At 35.7% G+C, this 18,926-nt stretch overlaps 1 protein-coding gene across 4 annotated transcripts in view; it reads left to right on the forward strand.

Annotated features, from left to right (window-relative positions):
* The window catches only part of LOC121414465 (PAN2-PAN3 deadenylation complex subunit Pan3-like), a 30,398-nt gene extending 12,906 nt beyond the window's left edge, over positions 1-17,492 (forward strand). Inside the window, exons 12-15 of one of the 4 annotated variants that reach the window (XM_041607676.1) lie at positions 2,063-2,202; positions 3,086-3,280; positions 8,128-8,266; positions 9,384-17,492. In XM_041607676.1, the coding sequence (XP_041463610.1) occupies positions 2,063-2,202; positions 3,086-3,280; positions 8,128-8,266; positions 9,384-9,539 (630 nt within the window). In that variant the 3' untranslated portion in view covers positions 9,540-17,492. Of the gene's footprint in view, positions 1-2,062; positions 2,203-3,085; positions 3,281-7,280; positions 7,432-7,522; positions 7,684-8,127; positions 8,267-9,383 lie in introns of those variants that run through there. The other 3 variants (XM_041607659.1, XM_041607667.1, XM_041607650.1) reach the window with 3 other exon arrangements.
* The last annotated feature ends 1,434 nt before the right edge of the window (positions 17,493-18,926 follow it).

An 18,926-nucleotide genomic window follows, 5' to 3' on the forward strand; every position in this document is an offset into this window, starting at 1 on the left:
GGATAGCTCAGAATGGAATTCCAGAAATAATTTAGAGTTTTGGAAAATATTGGCCCTAATGAGTGGAATATTTCTGGTATTTCATGAGATAAAGCCATCCAATATAATTATCATCTATACACCCCCCCAAAAAAAGGAGAAATTTGATTTAATAAGTCATATCACTTATTACATTATGGCATCATTACTTTAGGATCAATTTTGGTCATTGACATGCGACTTACATGTAGTTCATTATGACATAATTTTAGCATAATTGTGATCTATGCTGCGCATCACATTGCTTTCATTGTTGTACGTGTTGTATATTTCACTCATTCGTGCACAAACTGTTGAATATGCTCTCATATTCAATAGCAAATTTTGTACAGATGCCTATGTGATATTCGTCGGATTTCGGTCCTTTTTAGAGATACGCTCTGATACTGCACGGGCAATTGATGCAGACCAACATATGCGTTTTAATGCATCCCTAGAACATTCTATACAGTGCGTATCAAAAAAAAGTTTACACTTAGAAAAAAATCCTGTAAAATGATATATTTGTAATATCCTGAAGATTTTTCCACATTTTAACATTGGTACAGATCCATTTAAGCAAATGACGATATAACTGTTGAAAAAAATTTCCGCTTGAGTGAGCACCACTTACTTTTGAAAAGTTGGTGAAAAATGATTTGCACAGAACTTTGATATAGTTATGTGATAAAAGTATACCTTAATCATGAAGAACACGTTGAATTTAGCTATTAAAATTGATTTGAAGATATCTTTTACCCTTTTTAACTTGTTTCCTTGTCCAAAACACTTTGAAAAGTGCATTGCGCACCACCCCACTCCCCCACACACCAAGGCCATCGTGATGATATTTGCATTACAATGAGCTGTGATTTACATGAAATGGCTTAGGCTTAATTTTCATTTTGTTAATCATTGTCAACTTGGGAAAAGAGTGGAGAAACGAGTATTAAATGAAAAATGGGAAAAAAAAACACTTTAAATGATAAAAACTTAGTGAAAAGATGCTGGAGATGTCTGATTTAAACTTTTGTTCAGATTCCCAGATCCAGCTGGCACAAAAAGGGTAAAGGTTGTGCTTACTAAGTGTTAAAATTTTGGTTTGGGTCACCGTGGCAAAATTGTTACAAAATGCTTGAATGTATTTGTTTGATTTCAATTGACTAAAAGGGCAAGGGAAATGTATGAGAAATGTTTTGCAGGGTAACGAGCTTTTCTGCGCAAACAGATTTCTGCGAGCTTTACAAAAGTGGACAGTGCTCACTCAAATGTAACATTCTGTCAAAACTTTTACTTTCATTGGATAGATGAGACCCAAACCCAAGATTGTATGTGAAAAAATTACCCACATGTTGTATATTTTTCATTCCCAGGGCTTTTTCAAAGTGTGAACTTTTCTTGATTCGCACTGTATAGATGATAATCCCTTTTCTTAGGGGGGGATTGCCATTTAACCTGTGTCTTCCTCCACAGGGAGCAGCGGATGTCTTAACAGGCTCCTGCCTGAGAGTTTGATCTGTACGTACATCGTCCAGCTGAGTTTTGCCCTTGTTAGAATAGATTACAAAATTTGATAATGTTCCTTTTAATGGAATTTTTTTAGTAATTTGTTCCTATTTCTTGGATGTCAGGATTGATATGAAGATGATCAGGTTGTAGATGATTCAGTTTTTGATCATTTGGGATGAGACCAAATTGTCCCTAATTTATCGTAGATCTAGATGTGGTATAGTAACATAAAATAAACTTTGTGAAATCTGACATCTTAGCTGAAAAGACGATTGCACTGAAAATCATCAAGGCAGATCAGCACATGTGGGACAGTGTATTATTGCTTGGGAAAAGACCTGGCACTGCTCGAATTCCATGCTTGTTTTGCTAATTTCGCAAGAATTACTCAATTTCTTCTAGAATCCTTAGGCAAATATTTTGTAAATTTTACATACAGACACCAGGGTGGTGATTTGATTGAACATATTTTTAAATCATTACCACAACTAGCATTTATCTTTAATGAAAGCCATTTTGTCCTGTCCTTTTACAGCAAGAAGACCTGATCTCTCTCGGGAAGGTCATCTTAGCGCTAGCTTGCAATTCAGTTCAGAGCATCCAGCGTCAAAGGTTATCTGCCTCTGTTGACCTTGTGGCTCACCAGTATTCGGGCGACCTCAAGAATCTGGTTTTGTGAGTAGTCAAATTCATCTTTCTTTGGGTTTGTTCTTCCTTTATGAGACAAAGATCATCAACATGTTTTAGGTCTGAAGTCAATGGGATATGAGGTATCGGAAAATATTCAGTAATAACTTTGAAATTGTTGATCGTTCAAAATTTCACTCCTTTTAGCTGGCATGATTGCCTCGTTACATGTAGGGTGTGATGTTGATATTCAGTTTGTGCATGAAGAAAGGCAATGCCCCAGTAGTGCCATGTACATTAAGTACTAATCAATATGGAACAAAAACACACTTTGTTATCTCCCTCTTTTCACTGGCAGGTGTGAGGGATAGGGGGATTAACTTCTAGTAATAGCCTCTTTAATCCCTCCTAGGTCTCCTGTTCATATTGAGGAGCCTATTTTTAGGAAACAATTAAATCAGCTTGGAGTGAAGATCAAGAGGGGATTAGTGTATTAGCACTGATTCTAATAAATCCCACTGACTCCTATTTTAATAGAGTAGTATTCTCATGTTTAAACCCAGGCCAGACCACTAACAGCAAATGTGTGATGTATTAATTTTATCTCAAATACACTAGATTGTGTTCTATTTATTTTCTCAATGAGTGATAATTTTTCAGTCGCAGATATCTGAAAAGAGTGTGCACTATTTTTTTTTCTTCCATGGTGTTTTGTCATCCATATGAACAATATGGATTAAAGATCATATTTTGTTTAACAAGATGTTTATAATGTTAGCCAATACCCTTTAAAGCATTGAAGGTTCAGGATAACAATGTGCACTATGTGAATATCCTATGAAATTGTTATTGTAACATTTTATAAGTCTATATGAATATTTTGAAATCTGTTGCATTTTCTTGAATACAACTTTTTTCATAACAAAACCAGATATCTCCTGACCAGCCAGCCCCGTCCACGGTCTGTGAACGACATCATGCCTATGATTGGAGCAAGGTTCTACACGCAGTTGGATGCCGCTCTCATGTGCAATGACGTTCTAGAGGAACAGTTGTCGCGGGAGATCCAAAATAGCCGCCTCTTTAGACTCCTCTGTAAACTTGGCGTCATAAACGAAAGGCCTGAGTAAGTATTATGGGATAGTATTGTTATTTGGGTCTTGGAAGAATTAGGTGATTATGCAGGTGATGTTGTGTTTATTCAATATGAGAAACCCACTTTGTGCAGGTAAGTATGGGATAAGTTTTCAAATTCCTCATTTAATCTCTTCGTTTTTAAAGGTGATTGGAAGAAGTCCGGTTGCTGTCTAACATACCAACAGAACATCAAGTTGTGGACAATGGGAATAATAATAATGATAAAGTGCATCATTTTTATAATGCTTGATACAATGTGTCTGTTCTATAATTTCTGTAAAATCCTCACATCCTAAATCCATTCATTCTTTCATTTATTCATTCATTCATTCATTCATTTAGTAATACATAAAAGACACTCTTTCTAACCACAATATATGGATAAAGCTTGCCCGACGACAAGGAGCCGACCGACCGTTTTTATTATATATGACAAAACAAATATCAAACTTGCAGATCTCCGTTCTTGATAGATATTATGAATCTATGACATTACATATACACCGTTTCTTGAAGAGTAATAGTGACACATGAACCGACCTCTTACCCTATATTATGCGACAAGTCAGACCAGTTGAAAAACCAGAGATAAAACTCGATGAGCAAAAGACTCTGGAAAAACTGTGAAAGACTTGCAAAACCCCCCTTTAAGTTTGATTATAAGATTATTATGAACTGTAATGATTTGAATACTTTCACTTTGCAGATTTTTAATTCTGTAAGTTTGTCGTAACGAAGAGAACAAGCTAGAATGATACACCCAACGTATCCTTACCGCGCGTTATCCATTCTTTCCGCGCTCCAATGCACCAATGCACCAATGCACTTGTAATTACATTCCACGGAGGCTTCGAACCCCATTGACTATGCATTCCTGCAAGGTTTACGAACATTAACGAAACAAACAGCATATACCTGCTATACAACCGTAACGCAGGTAAATAATAGTCTGTTCTATAATTTCTGTAAAATCCTCACATCCTAAATCCATTCATTCTTTCATTTATTCATTCATTCATTTAGTAATACATAAAAGAGACTCTTTCTAACCACAATATATGGATATAGCTTGCCCGACGACTAGATTTCAAAGAACGGGGGCAAAGCGGGGAGGAAAAACAGATAGTAGGCAGTTAATTGAATTGGTAACCGAGCAACATAAAAAGCGTTACAATATGCATGTATATAAATATTATTATTATAGCATCGATCATGTATCAAAAATTTTATCTAAATCTTATAAGTAAAATATTTAGTTTTACTATAACTTATTTGTTTGAATTTGAATTACCATTAGCACTGAATTGAATCCTTAAAGCCAGATTAAAAATGGATCATATTTGGCAAACACTCTTTATATAAATCTTCTTCCCCAATATTCCCCAATATTCCCCAATAATATCGATCTTGATTAGGATACCAATCTTGTCGAACTGGACTTTTGAATTGTAAAGCACATGACATTCAAAATACTGAAATGAAACTGAATCCATTTTGTTAATGTTTCTAGGTGATTGACAGTGGCTATCGAGGCATTAAAGTAACGAATCTCAATTAACAATGCCTAGTGGCCTTTCTTTCTGAAAATATAAAAACCATAAGCATACCTCCACATTTATGTTAGGGATGGTAAAATACTAGTAATTTTTTTTTTTTTTTTATTTATGAATATTACCTCTACTAGCTTTCAATTACTATTGATATGTAAAGAATCACAAATTCAACGATTTTGTAACCAATAATTTGTGGCTGATACTTTCGTCAACGTATCCATCTTTTCCATTCTCACTCCTCCATCGTCCATGTCTTTTCCACAATCTATCTGGCACAGATGCCCTGGCGGCTGCTGTAGCCCCACCAGCTCTTCGAGAATGCAAACCTAAGTTTGCTTGGCCACGAACTTCCCTCATCCTTTCTACCACCGTTTCCCGAGCTCTAGTGTAACTGATTTTCTTATTTTTCTTCACAAGAAATCTCTTCCCTTTATTACAATATCCAGGCTTGAACAGATAATGATCAGAACATTCCGCAATACCAGCTAAATCAATGTATTTTCTTAGAACCTTGATAGGATAAGCACTAGAATTCCCTCTTCTAATAAAAACTTCATTACCTCTTCTATATTGATAGGTTTTACTCTTATGAATATTTACAGAAACAAAAGATTTGTTGAAAACAATATCTGAAATGCTGCCATGTATTTTGAAGACGTACCTTCGCTCCTCGCTCCGATAAGTTGGCTTGAAATAACGCCCGTCAGCTTCTCAAGATTCGGGGATTTCACGCCGGTATCATGCAGCAAACCAGAGATAGTCTCCTTGACATTTAGACCTGTATTCGTGTAAAAGAAAAAACATGCGTCTGATCTAGAATCGTACCTTAAAAGCAATTAGATTAAAATTACTCTTAGCATTTCCAAAAATACCATTTTTGCCTTTGCCTTTGGTAACTGAATTTGAAGAGATAATCTCGTAATCTTTAATAAAGACTCGAAATCTTTCACCATCCCAAATCTTAGGCCAAAAACAAGCTGACTTCCAGAAAGGCACTATAAGCGTGCCACCTGCCTTTTCCGTTCTTGATAGATATTATGAATCTATGACATTACATATACACCGTTTCTTGAAGAGTAATAGTGACACATGAACCGACCTCTTACCCTATATTATGCGACAAGTCAGACCAGTTGAAAAACCAGAGATAAAACTCGATGAGCAAAAGACTCTGGAAAAACTGTGAAAGACTTTTGCAAAACCCCCCCTTGATTTGATTATAAGATTATTATGAACTGTAATGATTTGAATACTTTCACTTTGCAGATTTTTAATTCTGTAAGTTTGTCGTAACGAAGAGAACAAGCTAGAATGATACACCCAACGTATCCTTAACGCGCGTTATCCATTCTTTCCGCGCTCCACTGCACCAATGCACTTGTAATTACATTCCACGGAGGCTTTGAACCGCATTGACTATGCATTCCTGCAAGGTTTACGAACATTAATGAAACAAACAACATTTACCTGTTACACAACCGTAACGCAGGTAAATAATATTCTAAGCACTCTATTATACTATTACCTCTACTTTTGCTTTTTTTTCTTTTGAGGTGATACATGTTTATAAATGAGTCTTTCTGTCTTGTTTCTTTCTCTTGATTTTTCTCCCCTTTATTCATCTGATTCTCTTGCTGTCTGTCACCTTATCTGTTTTTACCTCGCTTGTTGTTCCTGGTTCTAGTCTTTCTCTATTTTGCTGTCGTCCACCCATGTCTCTCTCCTTCTGCCTTCCTCTCCTCTTTTCCTTCGCATATTTTCGTTGTTTATTTATTTCATTTTTAAAACAAATAGCATAATACGCATAACAAAATGTATTCATAAACTTAGCGTATCAAGATCAAATCAACAACTTAACATAAGTATTCAACCAGGTCATGCCAGTCTTCAGGCAAAAGCCTGAATTCAGGCTCTGGCAATTTATTGTTTAGGCCATAGTTTTATCATTTTGTGTACAAAATATTGTATTCTAGGTGATTTTCAGGCCCTCTGGTCGATTCCAATTGGCATTCCTATATTTAACACAAGGTACACTACAGAATGTCACAAAAGTAAGGAGCATAAATAAAAAAAGCAGAGCTTGTAGAACATTAGGCTCCCATATAGGTTGTTACTTTGAGCAAAAAATTGTGTAACAGAATAAATATTCATTACATAAATTGTTATACACAAGATATATCGTTTTGCTCCAACTTCTCCATTACTCTCCTATTTTTACAGTCATTAATGGTTATAAAATAACTCAATCTTCAAGTTCAACCTTATGTTGCAAGACCTCTGTGTTCTATAAATAAGCATATTTTTTTTAATATTCACATGTATGCCTTAATCATATATCACTCTATGCATGAATGCATCTCATATATATGTTTGTGAATGTGAACATGAATGAAAAATAAATAAATTACTGAAAACCGTTCTCATTCATTCCTGTAGATTCCATGGTGATGTGCAGTGGGCGGAGACTGGTGACCGTTACCTTCTCAAGCTCTTTAGAGATCACTTATTCCATCAAGTCCCTGTTTTACCATCATACCATTCTCATTTATTCCTGTAGATTCCATGGTGATGTGCAGTGGGCGGAGACTGGTGACCGTTACCTTCTCAAGCTCTTTAGAGATCACTTATTCCATCAAGTCCCTGTTTTACCATCATACCATTCTCTTTCATTCCTGTAGATTCCATGGTGATGTGCAGTGGGCGGAGACTGGTGACCGATACCTTCTCAAGCTCTTTAGAGATCACTTATTCCATCAAGTCCCTGTTTTACCATCATACCATTCTCATTTATTCCTGTAGATTCCATGGTGATGTGCAGTGGGCGGAGACTGGTGACCGTTACCTTCTCAAGCTCTTTAGAGATCACTTATTCCATCAAGTCCCTGTTTTACCATCATACCATTCTCTTTCATTCCTGTAGATTCCATGGTGATGTGCAGTGGGCGGAGACTGGTGACCGTTACCTTCTCAAGCTCTTTAGAGATCACTTATTCCATCAAGTCCCTGTTTTACCATCATACCATTCTCATTTATTCCTGTAGATTCCATGGTGATGTGCAGTGGGCTGAGACTGGTGACCGTTACCTTCTCAAGCTCTTTAGAGATCACTTATTCCATCAAGTCCCTGTTTTACCATCATACCATTCTCTTTCATTCCTGTAGATTCCATGGTGATGTGCAGTGGGCGGAGACTGGTGACCGATACCTTCTCAAGCTCTTTAGAGATCACTTATTCAATCAAGTCCCTGTTTTACCATCATACCATTCTCTTTCATTCCTGTAGATTCCATGGTGATGTGCAGTGGGCGGAGACTGGTGACCGTTACCTTCTCAAGCTCTTTAGAGATCACTTATTCCATCAGGTCAAAGAGAATGGTTCCCCATGGCTTGATCTCTCTCACATTGTTCAGTGCCTCAACAAGGTATGTCACTTTCTCTAGGGGTCACAAACAAAAGGATGTAACTCACTTTTTTGGCTATTTTGAGATCTTGGTACAGTACCTAATTAATACATGTACCTATAAAAGAAGGACATAACTACATACCGGTAACTGTATTTTGTTGCATAAGTGATCGAACACACCCACAGAAGGACATTACTCATTGTAATTAAGGGCATCATTATATGCACAGTTGCACGATGCCAGCTGCTGTATTGAGGATACACCTCACGTGCCACCAGGCCTTCCTATTGGTTAGAAGGGCTCCCTCTGGTAACAATAGTGATTTTGATTGGTTTGCCTCTGAAAAGATGGGCAGGAACTATAATAAAGAGATATGGCAGGGAAAAGGCAAAGTTCAGAATACTGATTTGTGACAATCATAGTGGTGTCACATCTCAGAGAGAAATGCCAAAAATTATGACAGTGTTCCAGAATACCGCCCCTGGTACCTAAATGATCAGTCACACCTACAGAAGGACGTTGCTCAATTTTCGGGCATCTTGATTGTTATGAAATTAATTATCACCTACATGTACGTACAGAAGGATGTAACTCACTTTTTGAGATTTTGAGATTTCTGGCCCTTCAAAAAAAAAATTGATAAACAAATGAATAAATCAGCAACACACGGATGGACATGATCCACTTTTGGGCTATTTAAGAGTTTGTACCAAAGTAATCATAAACACGGACAGAAGAATGCACTTACTTTTGGGGGATATTTAGATTTTGGTACACGAAAAAAAGTCAGTAACACCCAAAGATGGATCTAGATCTGGACTTCTGATGATTGGGTAGCAAATTTTTCCGTTGTAAAGAAGTTCTGATGGAATTATTATTAAAACTGTAACTACTTGAGTCTATTTTTAACCCAGTTCAACCTTTTTTTTGCCTCAAAATGAAAATGTTCACAATCAAATATTAATCGTTCTGCTTGAGATAAAATTATGAATCATTATCTTTTTCTCAAATCAGTGCTTTTGTGTTTTTTATACCTTCTCTCTATCACCCACAATTTGTACATTTTACTTTTCGTGGGGTTTTTGGTGAAACTTATCCTAACTCAGTTTTGCCCACTCTTTCATTTTTCTTGCAGCTTGATGCTGGTATTCCAGAGAAGGTCTGCCTGATGTCGCGTGACGAACAGAACATCTTGGTGGTCTCGTATTCGGATCTCAAACACTGCTTTCAGACCACCTTTAGTGAAGTGTTTCAGGCGTCGCAAGCATCTCCAGAAAATATCGGTCACTGATAATGCATTCAACCGTCATTCTGCTTGATCTCAAACACTGCTTTTAAAATACTTTCAGTAAAGTTTTGAGGCATTTCAAGCATCTCCAGAAAATGTCGGTCACTGGTAGCAGCTCTGACCATTTTGATCAATCTCAAATGCTGCTTTCTAACGATATCTTAGCACCGTCGTCAGAAAATATGGGTCACTGATAGCAAATCCAACTGTAATGATGAATCTCAAACACTCCTCTGTGATGAAATGTCAGCACCATCATCAGATTTATCATCCAATACACTGTTCTGTTTCATTGTAAACTCTACCAATGGATAACTCTAACTGCATCTCCAGAAATCTTGGCCACCAATAACTATGCATTCTGACTGCTGTTCTCCTTATTGTCAGATATTGCTATTGGATAACCATGTGCAGATATTGATAGAATCTCCTGGAAAATATTGGCCATTGATAACTATGGCTGCTGCTCTCTTTAGACCTCTAAAAGATGAGAAGTTCTGACATCAGCTTTCCTTTCCTTCACTGTAAAAGTCTTTATTGTGCCAGTACAAACCACGATCAGTGGTATTTGGCCTATACCCATCGGTATCTCAATGTCACTGACCTTGCCTCTGATTGCTTCTTCAAACTTTGGACCTAAAACTTGTGAGCGCATGTTTAAGGCAACCATTAGTTTTCTACTGCTACAGGATTTTGAGAGAAATTGACTCTTGTCAGTTTGAACTGTGAAATCGTTTTAACAAGAAAAATGCCAAGAATAACTCAGAAGCACCATTCTGGTACATTATATCAGAGACACCGCTGAAATTCACCAAATATATCCCAAAATATGCTGTCTTGAATTTTTTGTATCCCAATTACTATTTACTCTCTTTTTATATATTCGATCATTGATGGCATTCTAATTCAACAATATATTTCTTATGTCACATGACTAAATTTTTATTTTTAAATTTTCATTGTTTTTTACTCCGGCCTACATTTTTTCCATTGTATTCATTTTAAAATGTACTAAGAACTGACAGAACTGTCCATATTTCAATTAATGAGAAATTTTATTGATAATTGTAATCGCTTACTATAGATTTTCTTATATTTTTGTTTTTTAAATCAATAAATCATGATCAGTGTCATTTAGTGAATCTGCATTTAAGGTAAACTTCCGTTACAATGATTATGAACTGCCTTTTAGCACTGTTATTGATTTACTAAAGTAATGAATAAAATCTTTAAATCTTTGTTGTACAATGAACAAGGAATTAGATAGGTTACTAGAGAGCAGTATTTTTGCAACTTTTTTTTAAATTTCAGATGAAGTCATATTTTGTGGTAGTGATTTTGAATTCAGTGTTGGCATTCTCTGTTTAAAATTTCAGGTGTCACGGGGTATTGAGTTTTCTATAGTATTGAAGGTATTGGTTTTGTACACTAACATTCAGTGTTAGAGCAAAGTGAGGTAGGTGTTGGTGTTAGTTTGTTTAGACTGCCTGAAACATGTTCACAACACCAACACTATTTTCACTCTTAGTGTAAGGTGTTGGTGTTAGGTTATGCTGCCTGAAACATGCATTCAACACCATTACCATAGTACATAAAGCAATGGTGTTTGGTTAGGCTGCCTGAAACCTGATCTCAACACCAATACTTCATAAGGTGCCAGTGTTAGGCTAGGCAGTCTGAAACCAGCTCTCAACACCAATATTGACACTGAACACTGCAAGTCTCAGTGTTAAGTTAGGCCACCTGAAACATGCTGTCAACACCAATACAAACACTGAACTTGAATGATCTCTTTGAGTTGAGCACCGGTGGTAATCTAGTAATGACAAACAGTGTCATCCTCCCCCTTACCTTATTAATATATTGCCAAGTATTGAGAGCAGGACAAACATGAAATCATACTATTGTGTCATATGACGAATAGAGAAAAGATAGAGAAGTGGTATTCATGCCGCATAATCATCATTTTGACGTGGTCCCGCGCGATTTTTTTTAAATATATATTATAAGTCATGAACTTTCCACTTTTAATGATCAAATTTTGTTGTAAATAGATGTCCCTGTTTTATCAGTACAGTGCCTGACAATGTCGTTGAATGAAATTCATGAACTTTTTTATATATGTCGAGGAAACCTAACCTGCATTGATGAACAGAAGTTTGAAACAGTATTGATCAATGAGCTCTATGAGCGAATCGCTTTCTTGTTAGGTGTACATAGATGACTGTAGAAAGACAACTGTTGTACATACCGAGATGCTATCTTGTACAGTCTTAGAGTGGAATGGAAGGACGTAAGTGTACATAGAACGGATGATTAAGTCATTGTCGTATCATTTCAAATTTGCAGGGAGTGTAATACTGATCATTTTCTTGTCAAGGATCACTTTATTTTTGTCGATGTAATTTTTGTTGTTGTTGTTGAAGCATTCCACTCAGCGAAGCAGACTCGATGAGGGCTGATTGTCGTGAGCTTTCTCTACTTTTAACCGATTGCCTACTGTACAAAGCCTTTGATAATTAGGGAATTTCAGTAGTCATAAGTTAACCCATTGCCTACTTATACTGGACTATTAGAATTCAACAGGTTAACCCGTTGTCTACTGGAACGTATGGTCCCTGGAATGTTACAAAGCTAATGATATTTTTAAAAATAAATTTATTTTAAGAATTCAGTACCGGTAGTCAACATCTTAACCCATTGCCTACTGGATTCGGGTGGTCCCCTGAATGAAAAAACATAATTCTGTAGTCAACTGGTTAACTCGGTGTCTACTGGAATCGGGTGATCCCTGTTCAAAGTCTATAGTAATCGTAGAATTTGGTGGTCAACTGGTTAATCCATTACCTACTAGAGCCAGTTGGTCGCTATACTAAGCCTACATACATGTAGGCCATTCCCCTGTGGGTTAGTGTCAAATTTCATCAGTGCCATCCCCCAGTTTCAATAGCGATGCCAACCAATGATCCTGTATTACAATGAAAATAACTCCATACATGATGTATAATATGAACTTTCTTACTTTATGTCGGGCTATTGGGAGTAGTCTCTGCTTTTTGGCACTTCTAATTCTATGCTTATTTACCATTTAACAGGATATGATACCCTGAAATCAAGCTGGTTTGAAGAAAAATTGTAAAAAAAGAAACTTGCAAAATATGGAAATTTCATTGAAATCGGATGTGAAATGACAGAAGGCACAGCAATTTGACATGTGAATAATCAAAAATTCTTATTCGCTATCAAAACTGTTACCTTAAAGTGTAAGTAAGTAGCCATGTTGTATCCACCGACCACAGTTATTAGCTTTTAATATTTTCCTATGAGAGTGCAAATGAAATATTTCATTTAATTATGTAGAAAATTCTGATTTATGTGTGTTTGTAAGAGATAAGGCATTTGGAAGGTCCATAAATGATTTACATAACGATTTTAATCATACACATCAAAAAAAAAATATATATATATATTCACAACTCCAATTCTAAGCAATCAGGAGCATGCATTTACATATGTAGGACTGGCATTTAATGTTTTGATTTATATTCTATGCAACTCTTGTTACAATATATTTTACAAAAGTGATCTTTTAATTTGTTTGAGACAACAAAATTGCCTCAAATCGCCGATGATCAGTACCACATGTATACATGTTGCCATACAATCCAGGGACTGTCTTTATACAAAGAGTTTTGTATATCCGATCATCTTACAACTATATGGAAATCCAATGATGTCATAATTTTTTCTCCAGTAAATTTGCATGATGTCTTTTGTAAACAGAGAAAAGCACACTGAAGTTTCAAAAGAATAATAAATGTATGGTTATACATCACATCTAAAAAAATATTTTGAACAAACATGCCTTTTAGATGTTGACGTTGCTGGCTTTCCATAGTTGTGGTTGATTGGATCAATTTCAACACTATGTAAGACGGGACCCAGATATCTCTGTAACTATGTCACCGTATGCAGGGTTTCAGAATTGGTTGTGTGACTACATGTATTTGTGACCAGTGCGATTCCTATTCCAATGTACTTAGCCTCCTTAACACAAAGCTGATAGAACTAATGTTTAAGATTGATTGCGCAAGATACGATCAACTTTACAATATGTTGATAAGCTTTGAGTAACTAGTCCCATATCAATTCTCTATGCTCAGCCCAAGCTGAAGAAAAACCAAAAAGTATATAATCATTCACATTTTGTTTTCACGTGGAATGATACGTTTTTGTGATATTTTTAATATCCAAAGTGAAAATATTATGCACCTCTTTAATGAATTTTTTTCCTTTTAAACGATTGAACAATTTTATCTGATCATGAGTTTCTGATTGACTTTCGTTACCGCTAATCTATATTCTTTATATTCAATGATTTTTTAAATGATATAGGGTTCCTTTTTCATTTACTTTCATTGCCACAGCTTCGTGTTCCTAAAGCCTGTTTATTAAGACCATGATTATGATATCTTTGCTGTTATGGTAACTACCATTGAAGCTTGATTTTGATTGGCTGCTAAGCTCTGTATTGTATTTACCATAATGGTAAAATTACTATAACCATCTGGTGGGTGTTTCATGAAGCTGTTCGTAAGTTAAGAGTTACTTTAAGAACAACTGGTGATACTTTCTTGTGGTAAATGGTATATTCATTGGCGATGGTTTAGCGCGTAAGAAAGGTTCACCAGTCGTTCTTATCTTACAAACAGCTTTATGAAATGGCCTCCTGGGGCCCTCTTCTTAAACTATGACAACTTTGCCATAATGACAACTACCTTTGTAGCAGTGCTCAGCAGCCAGTCACAATCAAGGTTTCCATGGTAGTTAAAATAATTATACTTGAAACCCTTTTTGAAAGGGGCCCGAACTCTTTAGCATGCAGGCCTCCAGTTGGTGTTTCATAAAACAGTTACAAGCGACTTTATGAATGACTGGTGACCCTCTCTTGGGAACTGAATCAATGCCATTTGAAATCTGGGGTGAAGTTGTTAAGTCGCTCGTAACTTAAGAACAACTTTATGAAACACCCTCCAGGGACCGTATCATAAAGCTGTTTGTAAGTTAATAGCGACTTCAAGAACAACTGGTGAACCTTTCTTACTTGCTAAACCATCACCAATGAATAAACCATTTATCACCCCCAAAAAAAGGATCACCGGTCGTTCTTGAAGTCGCTCATAACTCACGAACAACTTTATGAAACACCCACCTGGGCTCCATAAGACAAAGGTTTGCGATGAATTGCAAGTATGAAAGAACCGCACTGATTGCTTCCCAGTCATTATCTTAAACAGTGCGCGTGCAACGACGATCTAGATTGGTCATTGGTATTTAGCAATTGATTGCAAACCTTTGTGTTACGGAGCCCTGGTCTGAAAATTTGTACTAGTATGCTCTGAATTACTTAGGGTGTCTGGAGATAAGCCCAACATGGCTGCTTTTATTTTGCCGTGTCTGTACATGTAGGCGCTGCAATAGACGGTCCCCATTGACTTAGTCTTCATTTCACACCTTACTGCGATTTTACAGTCCCAGGGTCTGTGTCTGCAGAGGAATACAACCCTAGCATTGGTGTGGATATATGACCTTAGTCACACCAGCATAAACGACTCCAAACTGACCAATCTATTGCATTGCAGCTAAATGAGAAATCATCAGTCAATTTGGATTCAGTTTCATTGGTGTGACTGGGGCATGGTTGGATGGGGAAAATCAATTGGAATGGTACATTCTTCTCCCGAATTTAATAAGATTGCCTTTTTTAATGAAAAACCTAGAAATCTTAATTTTTTTTCATGTACATTCGCATTCATTCTTATCAGGGAGAGAGCTGATCATGTGGCTTTCATTTTTACATTTCTTATCAAATATACGTATTTTTGTGAAAAAAAAAATATTGGAAGAAAATCAATCCCCTTTTTCTGTCAAAAGTAGGCCCTAAATGTGTGTTCTGTGAATCTAAATTACCGGTAAGTCTGTTGGTGTATATGTTTTGTCTTGATCATCGAAACGGATGTCTGTAACACAAAGCATATCAATGATAATTGATTGTAGAAAAATAATTACGATTTATTGTATTGATTACAGTGTACAATCAGTTGTAAAAAGTCAAAGCATGATTAATCATCAAGTTTTGTGCTACTAGACAAGGCAGATTCACTTTCATCCATTTTCTTTTGATATACTGCAAATGTCTTGTAACAGCATTACCCCCATATTCCCAGTACACAAATGGAGCTCATACGCACAACCTTGAGTCATAAGAAAAGTACATATTCTCCATGACACAATAAATAGTATATTGGGCCATACCAACGTGGAAAGTACATGTATTCTACATGTGCACGCGCATGGACAATAGAAAAAATATAGAACTTTGTGCGGTTGACATTTTTGAGTAATGGAAACCTTGATTGTGATTGGCTGCTAAGCCCTGTTACCATGGTAGTTGCCATGACAACAAAGTATGAAATAATGAAAAAATAATTACAATTTCTTCGTGAAATGTCAGCAGATATCCGATGTATAGCATTATTGATATTAATGGCCTTCTTAACTTTCATTTGCAGAGACAATAATTTTTAGATTTTTAATGACATCCTTTTATGTGTTTTCTGGAAAAAATGTATAATTTAGCCATCACTGATCTTTTGTTACTGATACCGCTATGTCAGGTGGGTACGGCGGCCCTTATTTGTGCCTATGGTGTATGCATTTCTGTAAAAGATAATGTCAAAATGAACAATTTTTTCTTCCTGATCATTCTTTTTATATTAGGCCTTGCAATGATCAAAAGCAATGAGAGTGTATCTGCCTGTGTACTCGATGGTCCGTATTCTGAACTGCTTTAATGTAACCTCTGGTCTAAAGTTGGGGTCTACTTTGGAAAACCAACCATGACACAAATAATTTACAGTACAAGTTGAATTTATCAGCTCTTGTTAAAAGTTGAAAATATGGCAACCAAAAGTTTTCTTCACCATCTAAAGCATGAGGGTGGAGCATAAGTAAACATAGGAAAGAAAAAAAAAGCAAGTGTTGAAATGTTTGGCTCCCCATAACTTAATACAGACTTAGGCCATGGCCTTAGCTGTTAAACTGGACGTCATTCAGAATACAGGCCTACGTATGAGTTTTGCTGAAATATTGTCTTATTTTACTTTTCACTTTCATGTTTGCAATATGCAGTACATTGTATACTCTATATCAACGAAAGATCGATCAAATTTCACTATTGTGGCTGTTTCGTATAACCCTGTAAGTTTCATGTCTTATGTCGGGGAAGAAACGTATGCTTCTGTGCATGTATCTCAACGGACACAAGACCAGTTTGCATGAATTGTACATTAGGTGGAGCCTTGTACACAGCATTAACAAGGCTTTTCAAAATATATCATACTACAAAGAATATTTGAGTTATCATCGTTATCAATGTCAGACTAAAGTGCAGTTTCTGCTACTAATGAACTCAGACTTCCTGTAAATGAGAATACACTAAGGAGCATTTAGGCTGGAGTAAAATATTGCCCGAGCAGTTGCTACCAATTTCCAGATACTATGGAACAAGTGACCGCTGCATTTGGGAAGCATGTTTTCTAATCAGATGTGAACATTTGCATATATGCAATGGATCTGCTACTCGCGTCTGCTCATTTTCACTTCTTCCCGAAAAGGATACATTAAATAGACTATAAATGGGGCATTTTCCTGTGATTTAATATGATCTAGGCAATTCTTTTATGACTATTTTTATCAGATTGTTATTATTTTTGTCGCTCGATGTGGAAAGGAAATTTTGAAATGGAATATTTAAACATGAAAAGCAAAATGTCGATTTTTATATGTGAAGTACTTTTTGTACAGTACATGTATATGTAAAACCTGAATGGCTAGCTTCCACACTGTACAGACTTCTTGGTATTTTTAAAATAAAGTTGAGAAAGCACACTAAAATATGTTGCTTCATCATCTTGTGTTTTTTGTCTAAGTCATCTTATCACTTTTTTGAGAAGAAGAAGTGGAGGAGGAGAAAGCACAAAGAGAAGGTGGAGAAAAGGGAGGAGGAGGGGAAGAGGAAGAAGATGAAAGGAGGAGGAGAGGAAGACGAAGAAGAAGGAATAGAAGAAGATAGAGAAGAAGGAGGAGAAGAAGAAGGGTGAGGAGAAGAAAAAGGTGAAGAGGAAAGAGGAATAGTAGAAGGAGAAGAAGAGGAGAGTGGATAACTCGAGATGGTGATAGGGAAAGTGAGAGAGGGGAAATTTCAAAAAGAGGGAGAGAGAAGGGGGAAAGGGAGGTGCAAAAAAATAAGAGAGAGATGGAGATTTGTTTGCATAATATTGCACAAAAACAATAACTCGACCCAAATATCTAGTATTGACAATTTAATTTCTAGCAAATGACTAGGAATGTTTATTTCTTAAAATAATTTTAAACAAAAATGATAATAAAAACTTATCCAAATCATGAGATGATCAGAGACACTAACCTGTTTCTTTTATTAATCATATTTAAAATACAAGAATAATGAAGAATTAGGAAAGGGTTGGATACCAAGGGTGCAAACTTTAAACATTTTAACCTCTATTATTTTTTCATTTGTAATACATTCATTCATGTTTGATATGTCTTATGCTTTTATGGTATATAAAACTCAACAAAGTTATGCTAGTTATTCTAGTCAAATTAATGATTTGAACAATACGATTCATGTGACAGACTTTGTAAATGCAAAAACGCCCTCTGTTGCTGAGAATAGAATTTGGGTTTGATATTGTCTGTATGTGTTGCAGTTTCCAATATCAAAGCAGTAGTTGAATATATTTTTTGATTAATAAGATTTATTGTCAAAAAGAAAAGCATCTTTTCAGTTTAAAAAAAATAGAATATCTTCATATTATCGAGAACAAAACAATTTTGAATTGAATTTCTATTACGTGCCAGCTGATCTATTCAAATTCTTACGGTATAATTTATGTAGAACCTTAAAAAAAAATACATCGTCTTTTCTTGCCATAATTATTATGAAACAAAATTGGGATTATAATGGATTCATATCCAGTTTCTTATACGAGTAAAATTTCAGATTAGATATATAAGTATGCATATATCAAATATATATATAATAAATAAATATAGAAGCCTTGCATGGTTATCATTTCGTGTAAATTATTGATATTCTTCGAAAAAAATCTTAAGATGCACATGTTTAAAGGTCTTTTATTATGATATCGATAACATTATCAAGACAAGTCACTAAATTCACAATCTGTTAAATTCATATTTTAACATAGAATCAATCGTTAGAAAATGACATCATATAGAGAATATTTAAATTTCTTTCTTTTGAAAACTTCAAAGAATATAATTCCAAATCTCCTTTTTGGGATA

The sequence above is a fragment of the Lytechinus variegatus genome, chromosome 1, assembly GCF_018143015.1.
Source record: "Lytechinus variegatus isolate NC3 chromosome 1, Lvar_3.0, whole genome shotgun sequence".
Classification (NCBI taxonomy): Eukaryota; Metazoa; Echinodermata; class Echinoidea; order Temnopleuroida; family Toxopneustidae; genus Lytechinus; species Lytechinus variegatus.